We start from the raw sequence: 22,090 nt of genomic DNA, 5'->3' as shown, positions 1-22,090 counted from the left end.
AACATTAACCCAAGGGCAGTTGTGTGGCAGTACAACAAAGGAAAGACAGTCAATAGATAAAATACAGAAGGCTATCATTAAGGTGCAAAATCAAAATGTACACACAGCAATAAATGTAAACAGGTTTAACGGTATATGTACTTACATATTTGTTACTTTATGTACTACATTTCAGAGGCATACATTGTACTCTTTCCTCCATTACATTTGTCTCACAGCTATCATTACTTTGCAGATGATGTTTAAACTTACAGAACACAACCAACTTCTTAAATATTCATCTGTATATTCAATTATCCCACAGCACTAAAATTATCTCCCACCTTGAATGACAAGAATTGAAACACTGCTAATGTGTTGAGGGTTCAGTAATAAATTCTAACAATACTTACTCTTTGTCCACTTGGGGACCACTTTGTCAAATGAATGCTTTTACATATGTCTTTTCTTTTGGTGTGAAATTGGCCCCACAACTAGTAAACTGATCCTGATCTTTAAAATGGGTTAACTGATCCTTTATTAACACTGTATAAAGGTTAGAATAGAACAAACCAAGAATGGAATCAGGGACTTGTACAAAAAATGTGTTGAAGCCAGCTCAGTCTCCTTCCAGGTTTAAGACTAACTACGAGGAAATAGGCATTATATATCTGCATGTTTAGACAAATCTGCAGCCGACACTGGTGTAATATCAATAGATAAAATAGGTTGTTATCAGAAGTGGTTGCCCGGAAATGACCAGTTCAGATTGTATATTGTTTTGAGATGTTTGTAGCCGGCTCCCTGCAGAGAAAGTTTCCATTGCATTCTGGCAGGCAAGCTGTGCCCCACAGCCCTGAGCCCTCTGCCATCTGTTCATGTAAAACTGACATTGCCAGGGATGCAAAAACATGACATTTATTTAGCCAGTCGGCTTGTGGTTGTTCGGAACTGAAGAAGTTCACCAATGCTGGTTGGAAAAAGATTCACAAAGTCGGCTCTGAATCTTTTCTCTTTGAAATAATCTGCACCTGTTTCTGAAGGGGCTTTGGATGGCTCACCTGAGAGGACTGGACGTTCTCCAGAGAGGGAGGAGAACATGAGAACAGCAGGGCAGGCTGCAATGTCTCAAAGACAGTGAGAGTGTCAGGAAGAGGACAGAATCCATTTTTCCTTGTCACTGGTCTGAAAATGAACATGTCAGCAAGGGTAGCATTTGGAAAGGGGCGCCTCACTCCCAAGAAGCTCTCCTTTGCTTTCCCTCAGACTGAGTCCCTGAGGAAAGGCAGCCGCTCTGCAGGAGGAAAGCGGAGGATGTTCTCGTTTTCTCTCAGATGTCGACTGGGCATCATCAGAGGGGGAACCAAAGGTAAAGCCAACTGTAATATTTTGTGAAATGGTAATGTTCAGAATTCAGTTGATGTCTTTCATATTGTAGCAGAAGACGTGATACTTGGAAGTTTGGGTTATTTTCCAATTTATGCAGTCATAGAAAAGAAACGTTTTGTTGCAGACACAAAATAACTTAAGTTTACGTAATGAATTAACCCAAATTACATACAGTATGTAACCTGAATGTGTGCAGCAGGCCTGTTAAACTGAGCGTTCGGTTGAGTGAAATCTGGGCTTTTGACCCACCTCAAAGGTGAACACTGAAGCATGAGTGCGATACCTCCTTGTCCTCTGACTTGTTTTGGCACACTAATCTGTGCTGGCTGACAAGTGAGTTTGTCATATTGCTTTTCAGACTTTCACTTGCAACTGAATCTGATCACCATAAGATGGCAGTGTGGTCAGTTTGAGAAAGGAGCAGGTTGAGATTCAGGTCCTTCCACCTAGAATACCCACTTTTGTCTGTAATGAAAATTATTATTATTATTATTATTTTTTCTAGTTATATAGATGAAACACTACATAAGCACTGTTTCTTGCTCTGGAGGAGACTACTAGAACTTTTGGGTTCTTGTAAATTCTGGAGTGTGGTCTATCTGTATAGTGTCTCGAGATAACTCTTGTTATGAATTGATACTATAAATAAAATTGAATTGAATTGAATTGAAACATTGGGAAATTGTAAAAAAAAAAAAAAAGTAGCACTCAATAGTGAACACAATCACAGGTTATTCTTTACTTAGAGTTAAATATTATGCTCCTTTTTTTTTTCGTTTTTGAAATTCTGCTCTGTTTCTACTTTGGTTGAGCATTCCTAACCTGTATGCCACGATTGCTACAAACGTTCCACTTTCTTAATGTAATCATTGCATCATTACCCATTCCCTATCCATAATGTTGATATCTGGTCTGGAGGAAGTGCAAAAGAGTCATTTTTTTATTATAACCCAACGTTTGCCGCCCTGTTCCCAGCGGTTTTTATCAGTCCACCAGGCTCTCTCTTCTGATTCTCTATATTCTGTTGGAAATTAATTAGTCTTGCTCTGAAAGACTGCGCTCACTCACATTGTAAATTGGGTATTCAGGACAAAAGTCTCAGAGGGAATTATCTACACCGAAGAGTATTATGTCCACTGGAACAGCTGACTAATTAGGCTCCAAGCAACAGCAAGTAACTTTTGTTTGTAATCGCCTTACACATCTGTAAAATTAGCAGTATAATTTCACACTGTGAAGTACTGAATTGAAGGGTTTTGATGGTGTTGTACCTTTTATTCTTTTTTTCCTCCCTCCAAAGTGTCAGTGATGACAACAATTCATCTGCAGTGACCAAAACAATTGAGGCAGACAGGGCTTGAGGGGCTGCCAGTGAGTCTGGAGGAGGGCATTTGTGGTTGCAGTGGGGGTCAGGAAGTGGCAGGCGTCGAGGTTTGTGTGCACGACAAATGGTCAGACAGGTGTGTCGACGGGTCAGTTAGTAGACCCGTTAGTCCTCCTGTGTTTGGGTGGAGGGACCTCAATGGGCCCTGGATTAGCAGAAGGTCCTGACACTCTCCTGAGGGGGTAACATGAGATGACGGGCTTTAGAGGAAGTGCATGTAATTGTTACACAATCGCTGAGATACTAAATTTTCCTTTCTTTGCTTTTATTTGCACATCATTTAGTTTGACTTGACCATAGTCAAATCTGTCATCGCAGCCCTGTGCACGAGAACTGCACTTTTATGAATAACATTTCAACTGCTAGACGTCTCAAACAGGCAGCTGTTCTGCAAGAATTTTGCATATGCATTTTTCTCTTAGGTGATTGTGTGTGTCTGTGTGTGTGTGTGTTGGGGGGGGGGGGTGAGTGTGTGTTTTTTTTTGGAAGAGAGATAGAGACACTGGCACTTTGCATATACAAGCGTTGTACAAATGGGTGCAGTACGTGAGAAAAACGTGACACAGTGCGGGGCTCAGTCTGACAATGAATGTGCAGGTGGTGTTAATTGTGCAGAGAGTCGACTGTGCGGCGTGTGTGCAGTTTTGTCAAGTCTAATCATGGTGTGTAAATGTGCGTGGGTGGGTTTGAGAATGCATATGAGGGGTGTTTGACTTGGGTGTAATTGGATAAAGTGTGTGTGTTTTTGTGTGTGTGCACGAGCGCACGCACGCACGTGCTGGGGGAGGGAGTGACGATCGTGTGTGCCTGCCTCACTGAACCCCTTTGGCAGAGGGAGAGACAGAGCAAACGCACTCACTCTAGCTCTGAATGAGAGAGGAGGGTTATGTGTGAGCTCATGTGAGTGTATGAACAGGGGATGATAAACCCTCTGGAAAAGGACGGCTGATTAGTAAGAATTGCTCAAAAATGGGACCACAGCAGGATGGGAATAAAAGGACATGAACCAATACTCTCCCGGTTTTGGATTTTATAGAAAAACAGAGCTTGGTAGATTTATAATTTTGACGACTGAGAAGAACCCCTGAAACCCCATCTTTTGGTCACAGAGTTTAAATACAGAGAGGGGAACTAGAGACCATCTGAGGATCAGAATTTCCCCTCTGGAGCTCAATTCCTCACTGGGACAAAGGTTGAGGAAATGTTGGCAAAGGAATGAAGAAACGAAGATGGTGTTTTTGTTCTATTTGAGCGGCTGAGACTCTTTTACCTCAGGTGGATCCTCAGCTCTCTGCTCACTGCTAACGATCAGCAGGGTTACTTTCCGAGGGTGGCTGCGCTGATTAAACTATAGCCATGCTGTGTGGTCTGAGGAGAGACCCCAAGAACAGCATTGGTAAGAGCACCACACTGATCTTTGGAACACAAAGTCCAGGGGGTAAGCTTGTGTGTTATAGTAAAGGATTTAGTTCCTCTGGATCACCTGTAAGGATTGGATGTCCAGTAATGTGTAGTTCATCTAAGAGACGGCCACGGCAACTGCACATTACCTCAGTGTTCCTTCTAATTGTTATCTAATTGTTACCTGTAACCATATAGCCTGAATGCAAATTAATGTGAGCGTAGAATCATTACAATGCATGTATTTTGGTTGTGATTGGTTAAAAGAAATTTAAATGTCAGTGGACTTGACCGCCAGCCCTGCAGACCGTCATGCCATATGTGATGGGGGCGGATATAGCAATGTAAACTAGGTCTGGCAGGGCCCTCGTTTATAAATAAAGTTTGACATCTAAAAATAGCAATATGATTTCATTTTCATTGTTAATGCCACCCCCATATCTAACCTACATTTTGATTGGTTACGAGAGGGATGTCACACAGTGCCCTGAATTAAACCAGGAGTTGATTAACTCACCACATATTTATGCAGTAGCACCACATTTTATTTTAGTCCGTGCGCCACTTTGGGATCCTTTAAATGCAGCTCTTCTGGCAAACCTCATCCTTGAGCCTTTGCCTAACATCCTTTTCAAAGACAACAGAGACAGAGACAGTTTTTTACAAGAGTTGTTTCACTGTTGGGGCTGTTTATTAATCAGCTCCATTCTGATTTTAAATCTGGCCGTTAGGGTAGATGATGTTAGGTTATTTATAAGCTGGAGGAGGATGGCTTGATGGTACAGTAGGGCTCAGTCACGCGCAGAGCGCTGGGGCTGCGTTACCCAGAGCTAATGTTGCCTTTTGACTGCGATGACAGCTGCTGGACTGTCAGGGCCCTTAGGAGCCTGCATGGTTACGAGGGTTTTGCCCAGCCTAAAGTGTTTGTGATGTGTCACTCACTTTGTTTGTGCCTCGCAGCTACTGGACAGGATATTTGTGCAAGGATGTGGGTAAATAAGTATGACATACCATATTATGTATCTGTACATTTTATACATCATAAGCCCAGTAAAGATATTTCTGTAGTTAAGGTCTGACTCATGCAGCTTTTCTGCACAAGAAGGCTGATTTTCTGTCTTTACTCCTCGTGTTTAGGGCCTGCTCAAAGGTTTTTTAGGCCAGCGAAGGTTTGACAAAGGATCCATGCCTCTCTGCTGTCTAAAGGCCTAATCTTCAGTTGGGCAGATGTGGAAACTTGATTGACTTGGACAGAGGGAACACAGTTGTGTTTGATGCCCTCTGAGCACTTGCCTTCCCCAGCTCAGTCTTTAGACATCATCACAGATAAATTACTGAACTTAGGGAATGTGGAATGTCATTTTTGATGTTAAATTGATATGCTGTCAGGACTGGGACTATACCTCTTAAATGATGGCCAGACACGTATAAAATTGAGTTTAATATTAAACTGGTCCTACAACCATGTGAAGGGCAGCCTAAAGCCTTTACACATACCTTTTTATGGTAGATGCGATACTAAGCTATTAAAATAATGTTGATTGACATATTCATACATTTAAAGATCACATTTTAATGTTAAACACACGTGGCAAAGAAAATCCTTAAGATTAACCGTCTCTGTGGATGGCTATCTTAGTGACCTACAGGCCAGTAGCCTATCATCAGTGTTGAAAAAAATCACAAATTAATCTTTGCTAATACAATGTCTGAAATATTTTAATTTGTGATGAACATTTGATTGACAGACACCCATTTTCTCACCAATTGACTACAACAAAATGAGGCTCAAACAAAACAGTTTAAATGTTTTATAAATTCACATTTTTTGCAGCTCTAGGCTATTGCCTAGTCCAAATATGTCTATGACTGTATGTAATACACTGACTAAGTACCTTACACAACCCCACTCAGAAGAATTCCTGAACTATCCATGTCTGTAGACTGTAGCATGAGGTACTAACATGGCCCCTACACTTAAATACACTTAAAACAGGCCTTCGCACAGCCCCTCTTTAAATTGGTAACATGGTGTTCAATCACTGTGCTGGACAGCTGAAAAGGTAATCCACAGTGGACAGGATTAGAGAAGTGCCAAGTCCGTTTCCTCATCACTATGACTGCTGTCATGCTTGTATGGTTGCATTCAGGTTCTGATGGCCGAGTGGTGGCTTTGCTAATCTGAGGCCAGCTCTGTGCACTGTCAGCAAAAGGTCCCACTGTGGGAAGAAAAAACTGTTTCCCTGCAGAGCAGATTAAACGTTTCCCATCTTTCTGTAGCAGCTGCTGTAAATGACTTGAAAATGATGATTTTCTCTGTATGCCCGAGCAGTCCATTAACCGCATGCTGTTCTTTCTTGAAAATTCCCATGCTTTAGTAGCTGCATACATCAAGCTTGCCGCAAATGTATTCTTGTGTTAAATTAATGGTTTCAAGGGTCTCCACTGCAGACAGAGATGAGCTATTCCAAACCCTTAAAGCTTTTATAGAGCTGTGGAAGCAAAGTTCAGGCTACAAGTAATCCCTCCGTTTCAGTTAAGGTTCATGCCTGATGAATGTATGTGGCTGTTGTCTTGGTGCTACCCCGCCCCCTCCCACCGAGGGCCTCACTTTAACCAGGGTGCAGTTCAAAGCCTTAACATGTGTGCAACTGTCAGGATGCGCAGTGAATGGTCGTGTTCATTTAGCCTTCTGCTGCAGAGTTTCCTACATGTCGCCACAGTGCTTCATAACAGCACCTCCACCCCTCCCTGCTGTCTCCTCAGATGAAGGACCATATTCAAAGGGGAGCAAAGAGTCCGGAGCAACTGACCACTCACATTCATCCTGCAGGCGCAGCTTCTCAGGTACATTAAAGTCAAACCTGACATTTTGTTTTCTATCAGTTATCTGATTCATGCTACTGTGGCCTCAAAAAGAAGAGTCATGCCGTCTTTGACTGAGCTTTTTGTCTATCTGCGTGCAGAGCCATGTGCTGTGTTTTCCTTGATGTTTCACTGTTTTGAATGCTTAGATAAGGTAAAAACAAAACCGCTTGTGTGGCATACCTGTCATTTGCACTAAACCGCACTTAGTAGGCTTCACGTAGATCAATCTAACAGCACAGCAGAACATGGACCACTAGACAGAATGAGTCCTCAGATGACACTGTGTAGCCACATATCTGTCAGAGTCAAGAAACTTATTTTCATTCACTTAAGAATACAATTGGATTTGCCTCCTTTATAATAATGCATTGAATGTCTTTCCATCATCAGTATTTATGGTGCTATTAATAAAACTCACTCCATCCTCCTCCTGAACCTGTCACAAAGATTCACTCAGATTGAGAGATTTGAAGGAACAAGGGAAGGACAGGAAAGTGAAAAAAAAGTGTGTGGTCGTGTGTCAGAGGGAATTTCTGTGAGAGATTCAGGAGAGAAAGATGAAGAAAAAAAGCCTTTTTGTAGCCCCTCAGACAGGGTGACTCTGTCAAGCAGAAGCTAATTCTGACCCTGGATCTGTGTCTGTATCTGTCAGCAGAGGAGTACCGAGGAGTGACCACGGTGGACCTGATGAAAAGGGAAGGCAGCAACCTTGGCCTCACCATCTCCGGAGGCTCTGATAAGGATGGCAAGCCCAGAGTGTCAAACCTACGGCCAGGTGGGCTAGCTGCCAGGTAAGATCACTGCTCTGTGATGCGGTTAAAACCTGGCAACCACACCAAGCTGTCCGTACTTGTTATTCTGCTCCTACAAATGTGCATGTGTTGCAAACTTATAGCAGCTTGCCTTATCTGCAGGACTGCAGGTGTTGTGTTAGATCAGCATGATGCCGTCCCTCAGAGTAATACCCAAAGTTCCCAAGAAACCATATAGGAAGTTTTGATTTAGTTAACATTTTCATTGTCAGTTCATGTTTAATTCACTGCGTGGTGGTGATAATTTAATATACATATTTTGTGAGCTTTTTTGCATTTAGTGATTGCAGAATTAAGATTCAATTACATTACATTTGGCTGACACTTCTATCCAAGGCGACTTACAATTGTTATATCTGTCAGAGGCCAAATGTCTCTGGAGCAACTATGTGTTAAGTGTCTTGCTTAGGGACACATCGGTAGATGTGTCACACTGGGAATTGAACCCAGTTCTCCCACACCAAAGGCACGTGTCATATCCATTGCGCCTTCGCCACCCACAATGAAACATGTTGTCCCAGACGTCAACGTCATTACACAAATTTTCTCCAACATCAATCACACGAAAGGAAAATGTAGTGGAGGACTCACGTTTCATGATGATTAAGCAACGCGTGTGACACACACACACACAGTTTTGTAAGAATGATACCGCCCATCTGAAAAGTTCTTGGAAAAATATGCTTGTCAAGTTGAAGGAGGTTTAAAGACAGACACCATGGTAATTCTTCCAAGCAGTTCGAGTTCATGCTTGTGTGGAAGTGCTAGCTAATTTACTGGGTGGAGAGAGACGCAGACAGACAGGAGAGAGACTGGCAGTGACACTGTGTGATGAGACCAGACCGGATCAGGCCGATCGGCTCTGCTGGTCAAGACGTCTCTGTCTGTCTGCTGTCAGTGCTGATTGGCAGTAGCCCAAAGGTGAGAGGGGCTAGCAGGCCACAACATCTATTTAATTAATTAGCCTTCCAATGAGCAGCATGTTGACTCAGGATGTCATATGTGAGACAGCATGTACAATCATCTGCGTCAGTGTTTGAAGAGAAGACGCTTTCAGCCATCTGCTCGTCTCTCACTATTCAACACAGCTGGCTCTGTATGTCATTCCACAGAGTGCAAGGGCATTTGTAATCAAATTATCATTGCAATTTGGAGACAAACGTATACACCAACTTCTAATTCTGAGTCTTTCACACAGTTGGAACAGCCAGAATATTAATTTTAGATCAGACAGTTGCGTCTGATTTTGTTCATGAGTGGATCAACTTCATCAAAATATGCTTTTGTAACAAACGGGTAGCTCATACTGAGTTTCACATTTAAGGTGTGAGCCATAAAACCAATAAATGAGCAGAAAGTGGCAAACAATCTCTGCAAAGTTGTTGATCATTTTCTTCCCCTCAGTAAGAAAAACTTGCAATTCCAAAACCCAAGTGACTTGCAGTAAATGTGGAGTATTTTAGGGCCCCGGGGGATATTTCCCACATTGCCAAATTAGTAATCCATCCAGCCTTCAGTTTGATGGTCTGTACATGATTTTCCACAGGAGCGACCAGCTGAATGTAGGAGACTACATCAAGTCAGTGAATGGCATCAACCTGTCAAAGCTTCGCCACGATGAGATCATCAGCCTGCTGAAGAACATCGGGGAGCGAGTTGTGCTGGAGGTGGAGTATGAGCTGCCTCAACTCGGTAGGTGACGTTCTGCAAGAATAATATTGTCCCTCATTGTTCAACAAAAACTCAGATGTTTGGAGACATTGCTGTTATCAGGACAAAGGGTTTGTATTTTCAAATGCATGAATGTTAGGAAATGGGTTAATATTAAGATAATTAGTAAAGTCTGCCAACCATGCAAAGGCTTTTCTTGTGATTTCTATTTCATTAGCACGGGTCAAAATGATAGAATAATTAAACACATTTCCACAATCCATATTTGTTCTCATGATTCAGCCCTTACAACACTCAGGTGACACTATGATCAATCTGTTTTATGTGTAGCTTTGACAGATTGTAGAAATCATTTTCTGAATCTGTCCTTTCCTGTCGACTCTTAGTCCAGAACCCCTCAGGAGTCTTAACCAAAACCATGGAGGTGTGTTTACACAAGGAGGGAAACAGCTTTGGGTTTGTTATGAGAGGTAGGTGGACAGGAGGTTTTCTTGTATAAATTCTTCACTGGAAAACAAGTAGCTTTTTGCACTGATTTATGTTGTGTGTTTTGTTTATCCAGGAGGCTTCCACAAGGACTGGCGCAGGTCTCGTCCTCTGGTGGTTACATACATCAGGCCCGGAGGCCCCGCTGACAGGTGAGGGCATGGATAGATGAGTTGGTGTTTGTGTGTTACTATTTATGTGGCGTGTAGGCATTTTATGTCCTAATCATGCATGAATGAGCCTATTCAAATTATTGTATGTGTGCATACATGCATGTTTTTGTCAATTCAGATGTACAGTATAAACTCAAGGATATGTGTCTTACTAATTGCCTTATCTTTGCCCCAAGTGGTTATCCATTAACCATGTAGAATTAGTTTATTATGACTTATGCTTTAAAATCCGCAATATATTTATGTGCACATAATTTCTTTTGCATCCGTCTACACTGGAGCCGGTGCATGAAATTGTGGCTGTGACACATATAGAGTATGTTATCTTCAAAGCAGAAAGGGCACTGCCCATCCCGAGGCTAATGCAACATTGCACTTTTCCCCATGAAAACCAAAACACTGGAGCAAACATAATTCATCATCAAAGACTTTATGGCCATGTATCTCATTTATCCTTCATCTTACCTGGAAGGAAACACTCACTGTTTAATGATTTACTGTGACTCGTGCTTTAGCGCTTGTATTAGCATCTTTTGCCGGCGGTCTGTGTTTTACCTTTTTTCTCCTCTTGTGTTGATCCAGAGAGGGCACTTTGAAGGCCGGAGACCGAGTATTGAGCATAGACGGGATGCCTTTAAACCGAGAAAAGCATGCTGACGCTTTGACCATCCTGATGCAGAGCAGCCAGGAAGCTCTGTTCCTGATTGAGTATGACGTCTCCGTCATGGGTGAGTACATACACACAGGGAATATGTAGGGCTTGGTAGGGCAGTGTTGCTCTAAGGGTAAATAATGTGGCCGTTTAGCTGCATGGATGTGAGTGTCGGTCCTGGAGACGCCACCAGGGGAGTCTGACTGGCCCAAGATCAGACTTCGACAAGGAAAGGGTAGATTGGCAATTTTCAGTGTTTTGTTAAAGTGTGAGGGGATCTGGTTGAAATCTGCAGGTTGAAACGTGTAAAAAGTGTATTGCTTTTCTGTATAAGAGCAATCACAGTAAGTCAATTGTTGATGGAATATAGTAAACAGTACAAATCAGTATTATTTCAATCACATTTAACAATATATTTTTCATGATTTTTCTTCAGTTCATTATGACTGATTTGATTCTATTGTTGGGAAAAGGAATATTCACCAACACAGATCAGTCTGACTGGGTAGAGAGTGATTCAAATCTGTTTTGGGTCAAAAAGTTGTAAAATATGCCGCTGAAGACAGGAACTTACTATAGATTATAACTTCCATTTGGTCATAGCGATTCATTCTCCAGAAGATCACAAACTGTGCTCTTTGCAAAATAGGGCATGTCACTAAGGACATTCGACACACATTATCTCTCTGTATGTAGGTATTTTGGATGTAGACCTCCTGCCACCACACTGAACCAGTCAGAGAGTTCACAATTGTAAGAAACATCTTAGAACTGAAATCTGGAAAATAATAAAACAAAAGAAAGTTTTTTCAATTTAAGCTGTCATGGTTTTTCTCAATTGTGTAACATTGTTGGAAAAAAATGGAAGTACAGTCAAGAGCGATTCTGTCAATACAACAAATGCATGTAAATTAAGGACCATTTAGAATTAAAAATGTTTTCTCCTTTAAATCATGTTCTCTCTCACTGTTTAATATTTTGACATGGTCTTTTCCATTGTTGGTTAAGATTGTAAAAAGATGCATCTACTAATCTTGTATGCCTCTCTCCTATCTGTGTGAATGATCTGTTTCAGAGGCAATGCAGCAAGCCTCGGGCCCTCTGCTGGTGGAGATAGTGAAAGGTCCCTCCACCAGCCTCGGGACCAGCCTCACTACAACAATATACAGGAGCAAACAAGTTATTATTATTGACAAGATAAAGGCAGCCAGCGTGGTGGAAAGGTGAAACCAACCTTTTGGATTATACTGCTCCACAGACACGTTCCTATTAAACCTTCTCAATAACACACAATCTGCCACACTGTCTCACTCTCTCAGGTGTGGAGCGCTGCATGCAGGGGACATCCTTCTGTCCATAGATGGGACCAGCACAGAGCACTGCTCTCTGATGGAGGCCACGCAGCTACTTGCTAGCACTTGTGATGTTGTGAAACTGGAGATTCTCCCAGCCAGTCAGAGCAGACTTCCTGTCAGGCCGCAAGACACAGGTATGTTCTGGAGGTGACAACAAAAAAAAAAAAAACTCTGTGAGATGCTACAAAAGAATAAGACATCAGAGAGATATGGGAATCAGCAGTGAAAGAGGAAATCACTTTTAACACATCACATTAAGATTAAAGAAGTCGGAAAAAACAAACATGTTTTTTTGTAGGAAAACCTTTTGTTCATTCCTCTCTCATTAATCATCTCATGACCCCTCAGATTTATCTTTATCTTTAGTTCTGTGTGGACATGGGGAGAATAACTGCTCTTCTCTCAGCTATTCTATCTACAGCTGTCAAGAGCCAGTTTCCCATGTGTTGTAAATCAGCCTGTGTGTATGTGTGTGTTTGTGTGTGCGTGCATGCGTGTGCGTGTGCATGCGTGTGTGGGTGAGAGAGTGGCCGGCAGCGATCATGTTCTGCAGACTTATTTCTGGGTCGGCAACTGCAGGGTCTCCTTAATATGTGAGCATGGGAAGAATCACACACCATGACAAAGGCCATAAGATGCAGTTAATTCTTCTCTGGCGGTTGCTGAATCCTTTCTTCAGCAATATTTCTTTATCCTTTGTTTAGTTTTTGTCTGGTCCAGCCTGATGCGTTTCTATTTTATTTGCCAAACTTCCATATTTCTTTAGTTTTTGTGATAACTTACATCTATTTAGGGTTAAATCCTTTGAAGAAGGAATAGACATTAATGCTTTCCAAGACTGCTAGTAAAATACTTGATTTGCATTGGCTTCTGTGTACCACTGGACTGAATTCAAAGTGCAGCACATTTAACACTTCTCATAGAAATGACAGGGGTGCTTCTTGTCTTCTGGCATTTCTATTTAATACATATTCCCTTCTTGAAACAGGCACCGTGACGTTACGGTGAAATGATATTTTCCACAGCTTCTTTACCCCCAAGGATAAGGCATGATTATAAGATGCAATTTGTCTAATCTCCTCCGGGGATTTAAATTAAAGACTGATACGGCCACTAAGAGATTAGGAGTTAATGTTTCTTTCCACCAGCCTCAATCAAAAACATCATATCTTGGAGAGCTTCCCCTAGGTGAGCTTAACATAAGCCGTCAGAGCCAAAGCTTCACAGGTTTGATTGAGTCAGATAGAAACTTGTTCTCCGAAAAGGGCTGCGGGTTCTCCTGCTTGTATTCTGATTACATACAGTTGGATTTAACCAGGTTCCCTGAACATGGCAAACATCCCAGGCGCCACAGCAGTCTTCCATGTTTCTAGCAAATTCCCCATGCATGTGAGCAAATTGTTAGATTATACCCTTGCAAATGAAGCAGCGTGGATTACTGTCATATGTAACACTGCGACAAATTTAGTTGCACGAATATGTAAAGGAACATTCATTATTGAGGTGTGTGTCATACAGGAGGTCAGTTGTTTCCCTTTGAATGCTTCACAGATGCCGTGTGACTGAATGCAATATTACACAAGCTTTGACATGAGGGGATAAGAAGCCTTTGAAAATTAACAATCTGTGCTCTCCATTTCATTCAAAGCGGGAAAAGTCAACAGAATTGCTAAATGTAAACCACATGCATATGAATCCCATCCGATTAAATTAAAACACATTTAGACCAAACTGTCTGCCAATCAGTTGCAGGAAACAGACACCCTGCCTCATCAACAATCATGTTTTCAGCTGTGCTCAATCAAGGTCAAGCCACATGCCTCCTAACAGATCTTCCTTCTGAACACAACAACATTATGACCAGCGGTCGACTCTTGTTGCACCAACTGCTCTTTTGAAAATTAAATTATAAAAATGATCTCCAGTTTGCACTTAGCTTTTTGGAAGCTTGCTAGTAAAAGTAAGATATTTTTTTATTTTTAGTGCACCACTTCCCATTCAGCCAGTTGAGCTCTGTGTGTCTAAATGATTTGTCAGATGTACATTAAACCACAGGCTATAATCTAGTGCACCATGACAACAACATTAAATATCAATTATTCTGCTCCGAATTATCCTCCAGGCACTGTTTGGTGTGTTACATATGTAGACGTGGCAATGAATGTGGGATTTTATGGGTAGAATTTAGGAAAGTGCACAACAGAGGAGTGGAGCTGGATCAGGCTTCTCAAATGGATGTGTTTGCCTCTATTTTGCTGCAGTAAAAGTGCAGAAGAGCAACCATCATCACTGGGACCAAAGCAGCAACTACTGCCATCCCCCACATGGCAGCCACTGCAAGACATGGAGCAGCCCAAGCCACCCACACAACCAGCAGGACCACTGCAAATGTAAGTTATCCATTGTGACAGCACTGCTGCTGGCAAGACACCATAGCAGGAGGCTTTTCTTCAGCACTTTTTGTTAAATCTTTTCCAAGAGGTTTGCTCCAACACTGTTACCAGAGTACTTTATCGTGGTTCATGTTCCCATGATGAGTGTGTGCTGCAGCTGTGGACGTGAATGTCACGGTGATGTGGTTTTATTTAACTGTGCCAGACTTTTGATACGTATAGTGCTGTGTCTCCTTTCAGCTCTGGTGAGCGGTGGCTTCTCCCCTTCTTCTACAGCCACCTCAGGCTTTAGCAGCCAGGGTAGCAACACGCTGCCCTGTCCCATCCCTCCGGTAGCTCCCACCAGCCCCCACAGCTGGACGGGCAAGAGGAGGAACAGGAAGAAGGACCATAAAAGCTCACGTAGGACCATCCGCCTACCTCTTCCTTTTTAGTTTTTTACCTTGCTAAAGGGTTGGTTCAACCAAATTAACCAAATTAATTTTATTGTTTTGTCCATCCCTTTTATATCAATAAGAGTTGGCTAAATAATAGAAACTCCACACATACTGTATCTCACTGCATTACTTTTAGCTTGATGTACCTAATAATAAACTGGCAACTGATTGTATGTCGATAAGATTTCTACCTCCGACTTAATATAATGGAGGTGAAAGGGATTTGTTTGTGATGTTCATAGCATCGAACGTGTCTCCCCAGACATATCTGTAATTTAAACACCTTTTTATTACTTTTTTGGGCAGTTTGATATGAAGGGTTTCTTGGCAAAAATAGATTTTTTTTTTTCCTTAATCATGGTTTTCCTTTTGCACTGCAGGGAACATTTATCAAACTAGTGCTGCTTCGTTCTGTAAAGTAACACAGCTGTACAGCCATTGCATTGGAGTGGAGGCAGAAATCTCAAAACCCAGATACATAAAACTATAGAGTGACCTCTAATTGAGAAAATATGTTCGGCTTAGCTGTTTTTTTTGTAATTTTGGTGAACTGACCCTTTAAACATGTTTTGCAGCGCTGTTAAAACGCCTTTCCTTCCTGTTTCACCCCCTCACTGTGTGAACAGTTTTGACTGACTGCTGACGTAAACATGACTGACGTAAACTCTGATGAGTGACTCCTTCCCTCTCTGTTGTCTCTGTGGGTGCATGTCTCATCCCCTTACCCTCCTCCATTTTTTGTCTCCCATAATCCCTCTCTTGCTCAGTTTATCTGCCACTTCTCCACTTATATCTTTCTCTGATGTGTTCCCTCCCCTGTCCCTCAGTTTCTCTGACGTCCAGTTCTGTCGGCCCAGGGGGGCAGATTTTTCATGTGGAAACAAGCGAGGTCATCCTGAGGGGGGATCCACTCACAGGTTTTGGGATCCAGCTGCAGGGGGGTGTTTTTGCCACAGAAACCCTGTCCGCTCCCCCAGTCATCCGCTTTATTGAGCCCGACAGCCCAGCTGAGAGGTAACACACTGAGACACCTAACGAGTAAACAAGTATCATGTACTGAGTCACCTTGACTAGATGTCCCCAGGGCTAATCATTCAGCCTCATGAGAAAAAAAAAAAAAGTCTAATTTTAACCTTTTGTCCCAGTGAGTATTTCAGCTAAGGGCAGGCGCATTAGAGCTGCATTTGTCTGCATGTTGTGGTTCCCAAATTTGGGGTCCTGTCTGCCCTACATTAGGGGTAACAGGATAAGGAAAATTAGAAATAACCATCTGCTGTGCAAAGTTTTGCTTTTCTTTTCAGACATTCATCTAATCTTGACCAAGCAACAATAGCAGTGTGGCTCTACATACGGCAATGTTGGTTTGTCAGTTGGTTTGTCCACCACTTTGGTCAAGACTGAAATATTTTAATATCCTTTAAATGGATTGTCGTGTAATTTTGTACAGATACTCATGTTGCCCCGAGGATTTGACGTAAATGATGCTCTGACCTTTTCTTTAGCGCCACCATGAGGTTAAAATTTTGGCGTTTGAGTAAAATGCCTCAGGAACTATTGGATGGATTGTCGTGAAATTTGGTTCACACATTCATAAACCACCCCCCAGAATAAATTGTGAAACCTATTTTCATTACCATATCACATCATAACTAATGCCATTCCATCAGCAGCTGTATTTGGTGTTTAGTGCTAATTAGCAAATGTTAAAACTAAGATGGTGTACACATTATGCCTGCAAAACGCCAGCATTTTACAGTGGAATGCTGACGTTAGCGTTTAGCTCAAAGCACAGCTGTGCTGGTTTTTCTTTGTCTTTTAAAGAAATATTCCAATAAGACATGAGGAGAAAAAAGTCTTTGGTTAGAATAGTCACGACGACATATATAACAGGTAAAAATGTGTCGTAAGTAGACGTTACTTTTAAGGTGTCAGTCACAAGCCTAAAAGGCTTTTGTGCTTGTCAGCCCACGGCGTAGTAATGGTTTATTTCCTTAGTGATGGAGGTCGTGTAACCCAAAATGTCACAAGGCCAACCGATGTTCTCAGTAAATTCTGACAGTTACTTGAGTCTTGAATGCGAGAAGTATTGGTGTCCAGAAGCAGATTTATCACACATTATACACGAGGCATTGGTGCAGCCAGTGTTTTTTTTTTTTTGTGTTGGTTTTTCTTTAACCGCCCGATATTGGTCTGTATGTAGTATTGATCAAGACTGCATGTTGCAGTCTAATTAACACACGGCTCTGATCAGGCCAGTGTGTTGCATCTGTCCTTGTAATGCAAGATTAATGATAGTGTCAGTGCCGGCACTGCAGGGCCACGTCCCCTGGGTTTGTAACACGATTAGTCCAGCGGCACTGGGACAGGAGGGACTCAAGTACAGCATCCGACTGTGATGTTGGTGTCTAAGCCCCCACACAAGGTTAATGAGCAGTAGTGGTTAGTGAATTTATATCAGCTGACAGTGCTCCTTTTCAATTAGGAGTCTGGTAAACATGAAATATATGGTTCTTTTTTTTCCTGTAAGAGTGCTTGCTTTGCAGAGGTGATTTACCAAGTTAAAGTAGGTCAATGTTCAGTGTGTTTCTGTCAAGCCTAGAGGCCATATCATTTGCTCATATGGCATTTTAAACATACAGCCTATGTGACATGAATGTGTCACTCTTTAGAATCCTTTCACAGAAAGCAAAAATACAAAGCCTTGCTGATACTAGTTTGGGAATAGTGAGTACATTAGTAGCTTAATCGAATAGTTCATCAACAGATGTTTTAATTTATGATGCACAAATGACAAACATTTGCTGCCTCCAGCAACTTAAATGTGAGGTTGATTTTTGATATTACATTTTTTGATATCAATTATATTTTAATATTTTTAGGTTTTGAACTGTCAGTTGGACATTACAAAGAAGCACTTTAGTTGTACCTGCTTATATTTTTACTTTACCGTTTGAATTATGATGTGAATGTGTGTGATGACTGCTGTGTGACAGAACTTTCTTTATGCCGACTGGTGATTCTTCAATTTTTTTTCCACCACATTCATATCAATAAAGGTTGGATGAATAACAGATATCTCTCTATATAATGCACGACAGTTCAACAGCAACATGATGACCATACAGTTGAATTCACACTTCTCTAAAACATTTTCAACAAAAACTAAACATTCACCAAGGTAGCAGCTGTTGCAGGGCTCATGTAATAACGGAAATGTATGTAACTTAGTGCATATGGATGTAATTTATTCTTAGGTCTCTCCATGTAAAAGAGATCTTGACCTCAGTGAGACCTCCTGAACAATAAAGCCTAACTAACTAAGTTGAATACATTACCTTGGGCTCTGGGAAATTGTGAGGGTCATTTTTTTGATCCGGTGAAAGATCAACATACAGTATTAATCAATAATTTGGATATAAGTGCTAGTTGCACCCCTAGTTAAAATGTGATACATTTAAGTTTTTCTCCGCTCCGTGACCGGGCTTTTCAGGTGCGGCGAGCAAATCACTCCGCCCGACTAGCAGAGGTACCAGTGCTTCATCTTTCTGAGAATATGGTGCCCAGTTAGTATGCAGTTAGAATATGTCTGTGTCTCATGTGACCTTGTTATTCCTCTTGACTATACAAATTACAACATGTAAATAGGAACAAGTTGTTGTTATTTTGTCACTTAGGAGCAATAGCTAGTTGGAACCATTTCCCTGCAGGATCTTTGCTAGGCTAGGCTAATGCTGGGGGCATCAGACAGAGTTACAACACACACTGAGATGGGAAGGGTATTTATCGACATGTCTAACTCTGGGGAATACGGTGAATAAGCTAAAGTCCAAATAAGTCGGCATGTTCCTTTAAGGGGAGACACTAGAGATGAATGGGGTATCAATTGTAACTAGTAGATATCAACATGAAACTTCCCCATTTGATTTTGTGGTGTCTGAGCCATGCTGGATGATGTGTTATTAGGAATCCGCTTGACACTGTTTCTCTAACATTTTGTTTAAATGTGCAAATTAGGCTTTCTCCAATTAAATGAGTACTAATTTGCATACATTTCCAAAACAGAAATCTAAACATTAGATAAAGCCAGGTTCAAAATTATTCTTTCATTCTGTTACATGTTAGTCAAATGTTTTTACAAGGGGGATTTCTTTTTATCACTCCATAAATCAAAAAATATTGAACAGCCATAAAAAAATCAATCTACGGATTGAGATATCTACGAACACAAATGAAGTGTAGTAAAATAAACACCTTAAAGTGTATTTTGGTTGTTTTTATTCCATTAGTTTGAAAGAAGACAGGTAATGGAAGCAAAATACCCCAAAATAGAAATGACCAGTGCATGAAATACAAATGTTTTTGCCTGTATTGTATTGCCTTAAGATTTTTTTGATCATTCTGTTACATTTACACCCAGCATACATTTCCTCTAAACATCTTATATTTACTTTTTTATTAGTATATTAACTGTTGAGTGAGGGGAAATATCATTCTTTCACAGCCGTTTTATTTCCACTATAAGGCTTCTTTGTGTTTTTCTGTGTGAAGGTGTGGACTGCTGCAGGTTGGGGACCGACTGTTGTCCATTAATGGGATCCCGACTGAAGATGGCACTTTGGAGGAAGCCCATCAGCTGCTCAGAGACTCCGCTCTGGCCAATAAAGTCACAGTGGAGATTGAGTTTGATGTTGCAGGTATCACATTGTGAAGATAAATTCTTATATTGTGAGATCTCTGAGGATATTTGTGCTTTCTTACCCACATATATCTTCACTTTAAATCCCAATTAGAGTCAGTGGTTCCCAGCAGTGGTTTCTTCCACGTTAAACTACCCAAGAGGAGAGGAGTGGAGCTGGGCATTACCATCAGTGGTGAGTTTGTTGGGAATGAGATGAGCAGCAGGGGGCAATGTAGCTCAATAATAGTCAGCAAACCCGCACACCGTACATCCCTTTTGAATCCACGTTCTGTGTTCCATAAAACTCAGACATACAAAACCACAAGGGCAAATACCTCATTACCGGCGAATAGTAATGGCCTGTACCAACTTCATCATTACTCTTTGTCCTCAAATAAACAGAAACAGGAAGCCGAGTATGGTCAGTACAACAAAAGAAAAGTTGGACGATTCCAAAAATGGGTTTATCCTCATTGCACACATCCTAAAATAAAAATCACTTTAATGTTTCTTCTTTTTTACCAGCAAGTAAGAAACCTGGCAAGCCCCTCATCATCTCTGACATCAGAAAAGGAAGCATAGCACACAGGTATGTCCCATCATCACACACAGCTCACAATATTACTGCAGAACATGGTATTGCTCTCACAGCACAAAGTCGTGTCATCTTTTCATGAACAAAATAAAATTGGTTTGGGAACACACTGTGCAAAATGCTCTTAATTGGATTGAGCTATCAAAATTGGATCAGTAGGACAGAGCAGCTACATTCAGAAGGGCTCAGTGTTGATTAGGTTGAGGGTGAGGTTACAGTGACCCCGCAAGATTTCACAGAGACGCTAACGCTAATAGGATTCTCATACTGAGTCAGGAGGAGCAGCTTGCTGGTCCCAGGTGAAAGTTGTGATCCTGCTTTTCTGTCCGGTAGAACAGGCACTCTGGAGCCTGGAGACCGGCTACTGGCCATCGACAGTGTGCGTCTGGAGAACTGCACCATGGAGGACGCCATGCATGTCCTACAGCAGGCCGAGGACATGGTCAAACTCCGCATCCAAAAAGATGAGGACAACATTGGTACATTAATCTCTTAAAACACCAAAAATGCATTCTGGTTGAAAGCAGTGGTGGAAGTAACAAAGCACATTTACTAATTACTTTTTACTCAATTAAATTAATCTGAAGGTTTTCCAGTTACTCTACAGCTTAATATTTTATGTAAAAATATTCAAGCTTATAAAACGGCTCCTTACAGAAAAGCTTGATCTAGATGAGGCCACTGCAATTTTTTTTAGTTGAGCATTTATTTACAATCTGTTGTATTGGTACTTTGAACGTAAAGGATGTGAAAAAATCTTCCACCGCAGTATAAAACCCATACATATTTGAATGCAGTAAAATGAAAAATAATGGAGGTAATGGTGTGTTAGGTTAAAAAGCTATTTATTCATTTGCACAAACATTTGACGTATTTTATCATAAAGGTATTCTATCTTCACATGGTGTATAGTGGCTACATAATCTTATTATGCATGGCATCTACTCTTCCCTCCCATGTGCTGTAGATGAGTTGGAGATGTCAGGCTCTATAATCTACACAGTTGAGCTGAAGAGATATAACGGACCACTAGGCATCACGATCTCTGGCACAGAGGAGCCCTTTGATCCCATCGTCATTTCTGGCCTCACTAAGAAAGGTCTGGCAGAGAGGTGAGAGAATGGCAGGTCATGGGCTAAATATAAGCTAAGGCAAGTCAAATCTGATGTGGCCCCCTTTTGGAAACTTCTTTTTTTTTTTTTTTTTTTATAGAATAAACACTTAGTCAGTTAACAATGTCTGACTCATCTCTTTCTATAACAAGAAGCCTCTTTGTTTCCGTCCCAGTCAGCTCACTGGCAGCCTGACAGGGTTCCTGGCCCGTCTGACAGTACTGTCTGGTATACTCTGGTATCTCTGTCTCCTCTGCCGTCCCAACCCTGCAGGACCGGGGCCATCCATATAGGGGACCGTGTCTTGGCCATCAACGGAGTTAGTCTGAAAGGAAAGCCACTGAGCGAGGCCATCCATCTTCTGCAGATGGCTGGGGAGTCCGTCACCCTCAAGATAAAGAAAAAGGCAGACCGTATGTTTTTGTTTTTTTGTGCAACTTGATCTTAAATGATCTTACAAATACAGTTGCAGAATTGAGACAAAAATAAACACTTAAAAAGAAAGTGAAACAAAACACAATGGCAAAAAAGACAGAAGAGCAAAGACAAATACAGGAGGAAAACTTAACAAATAAAAGCAGAGTAGATAGGTTCTAATAGATTTATAATAACAGTTGCATTCTGACACATGAACATTCACTTTTCACGTTTTATTTAGTATGTTCCATAGACCTAAAACATTATTTCTTATACATTTTGTTTCAT

General features: G+C 41.4%; 1 protein-coding gene and 1 long non-coding RNA gene across 7 annotated transcripts in view; one reads left to right on the top strand and one right to left on the bottom strand.

Moving 5' to 3' along the window:
- Window positions 1-22,090, bottom strand: part of LOC117947508 — a 1,113,976-nt gene that overhangs the window by 1,035,716 nt on the left and 56,170 nt on the right. The gene's annotated exons all lie outside the window — the stretch shown is intronic.
- Window positions 934-22,090, top strand: part of LOC117947434 (glutamate receptor-interacting protein 2-like) — a 43,960-nt gene continuing 22,803 nt past the window's right edge. Inside the window, exons 1-18 of one of the 6 annotated variants that reach the window (XM_034876355.1) lie at window positions 934-1,348; window positions 6,920-7,000; window positions 7,674-7,812; window positions 9,380-9,525; window positions 9,891-9,974; window positions 10,067-10,142; window positions 10,746-10,891; window positions 11,891-12,038; window positions 12,135-12,304; window positions 14,432-14,560; window positions 14,804-14,965; window positions 15,828-16,014; window positions 19,549-19,694; window positions 19,791-19,871; window positions 20,204-20,267; window positions 20,607-20,752; window positions 21,241-21,385; window positions 21,659-21,798. In XM_034876355.1, the coding sequence (XP_034732246.1) occupies window positions 1,171-1,348; window positions 6,920-7,000; window positions 7,674-7,812; window positions 9,380-9,525; window positions 9,891-9,974; window positions 10,067-10,142; window positions 10,746-10,891; window positions 11,891-12,038; window positions 12,135-12,304; window positions 14,432-14,560; window positions 14,804-14,965; window positions 15,828-16,014; window positions 19,549-19,694; window positions 19,791-19,871; window positions 20,204-20,267; window positions 20,607-20,752; window positions 21,241-21,385; window positions 21,659-21,798 (2,368 nt within the window). In that variant the 5' untranslated portion in view covers window positions 934-1,170. Of the gene's footprint in view, window positions 1,349-3,596; window positions 4,149-6,919; window positions 7,001-7,673; window positions 7,813-9,379; window positions 9,526-9,890; window positions 9,975-10,066; window positions 10,143-10,745; window positions 10,892-11,890; window positions 12,039-12,134; window positions 12,305-14,431; window positions 14,561-14,803; window positions 14,966-15,827; window positions 16,015-19,548; window positions 19,695-19,790; window positions 19,872-20,203; window positions 20,268-20,606; window positions 20,753-21,240; window positions 21,386-21,658; window positions 21,799-22,090 lie in introns of those variants that run through there. The other 5 variants (XM_034876352.1, XM_034876351.1, XR_004657239.1 and 2 more) reach the window with 5 other exon arrangements.

This window comes from Etheostoma cragini, chromosome 7, assembly GCF_013103735.1.
Source record: "Etheostoma cragini isolate CJK2018 chromosome 7, CSU_Ecrag_1.0, whole genome shotgun sequence".
NCBI classification, from domain to species: Eukaryota; Metazoa; Chordata; class Actinopteri; order Perciformes; family Percidae; genus Etheostoma; species Etheostoma cragini.
This window is presented reverse-complemented; position numbering and strand designations above follow the sequence as displayed.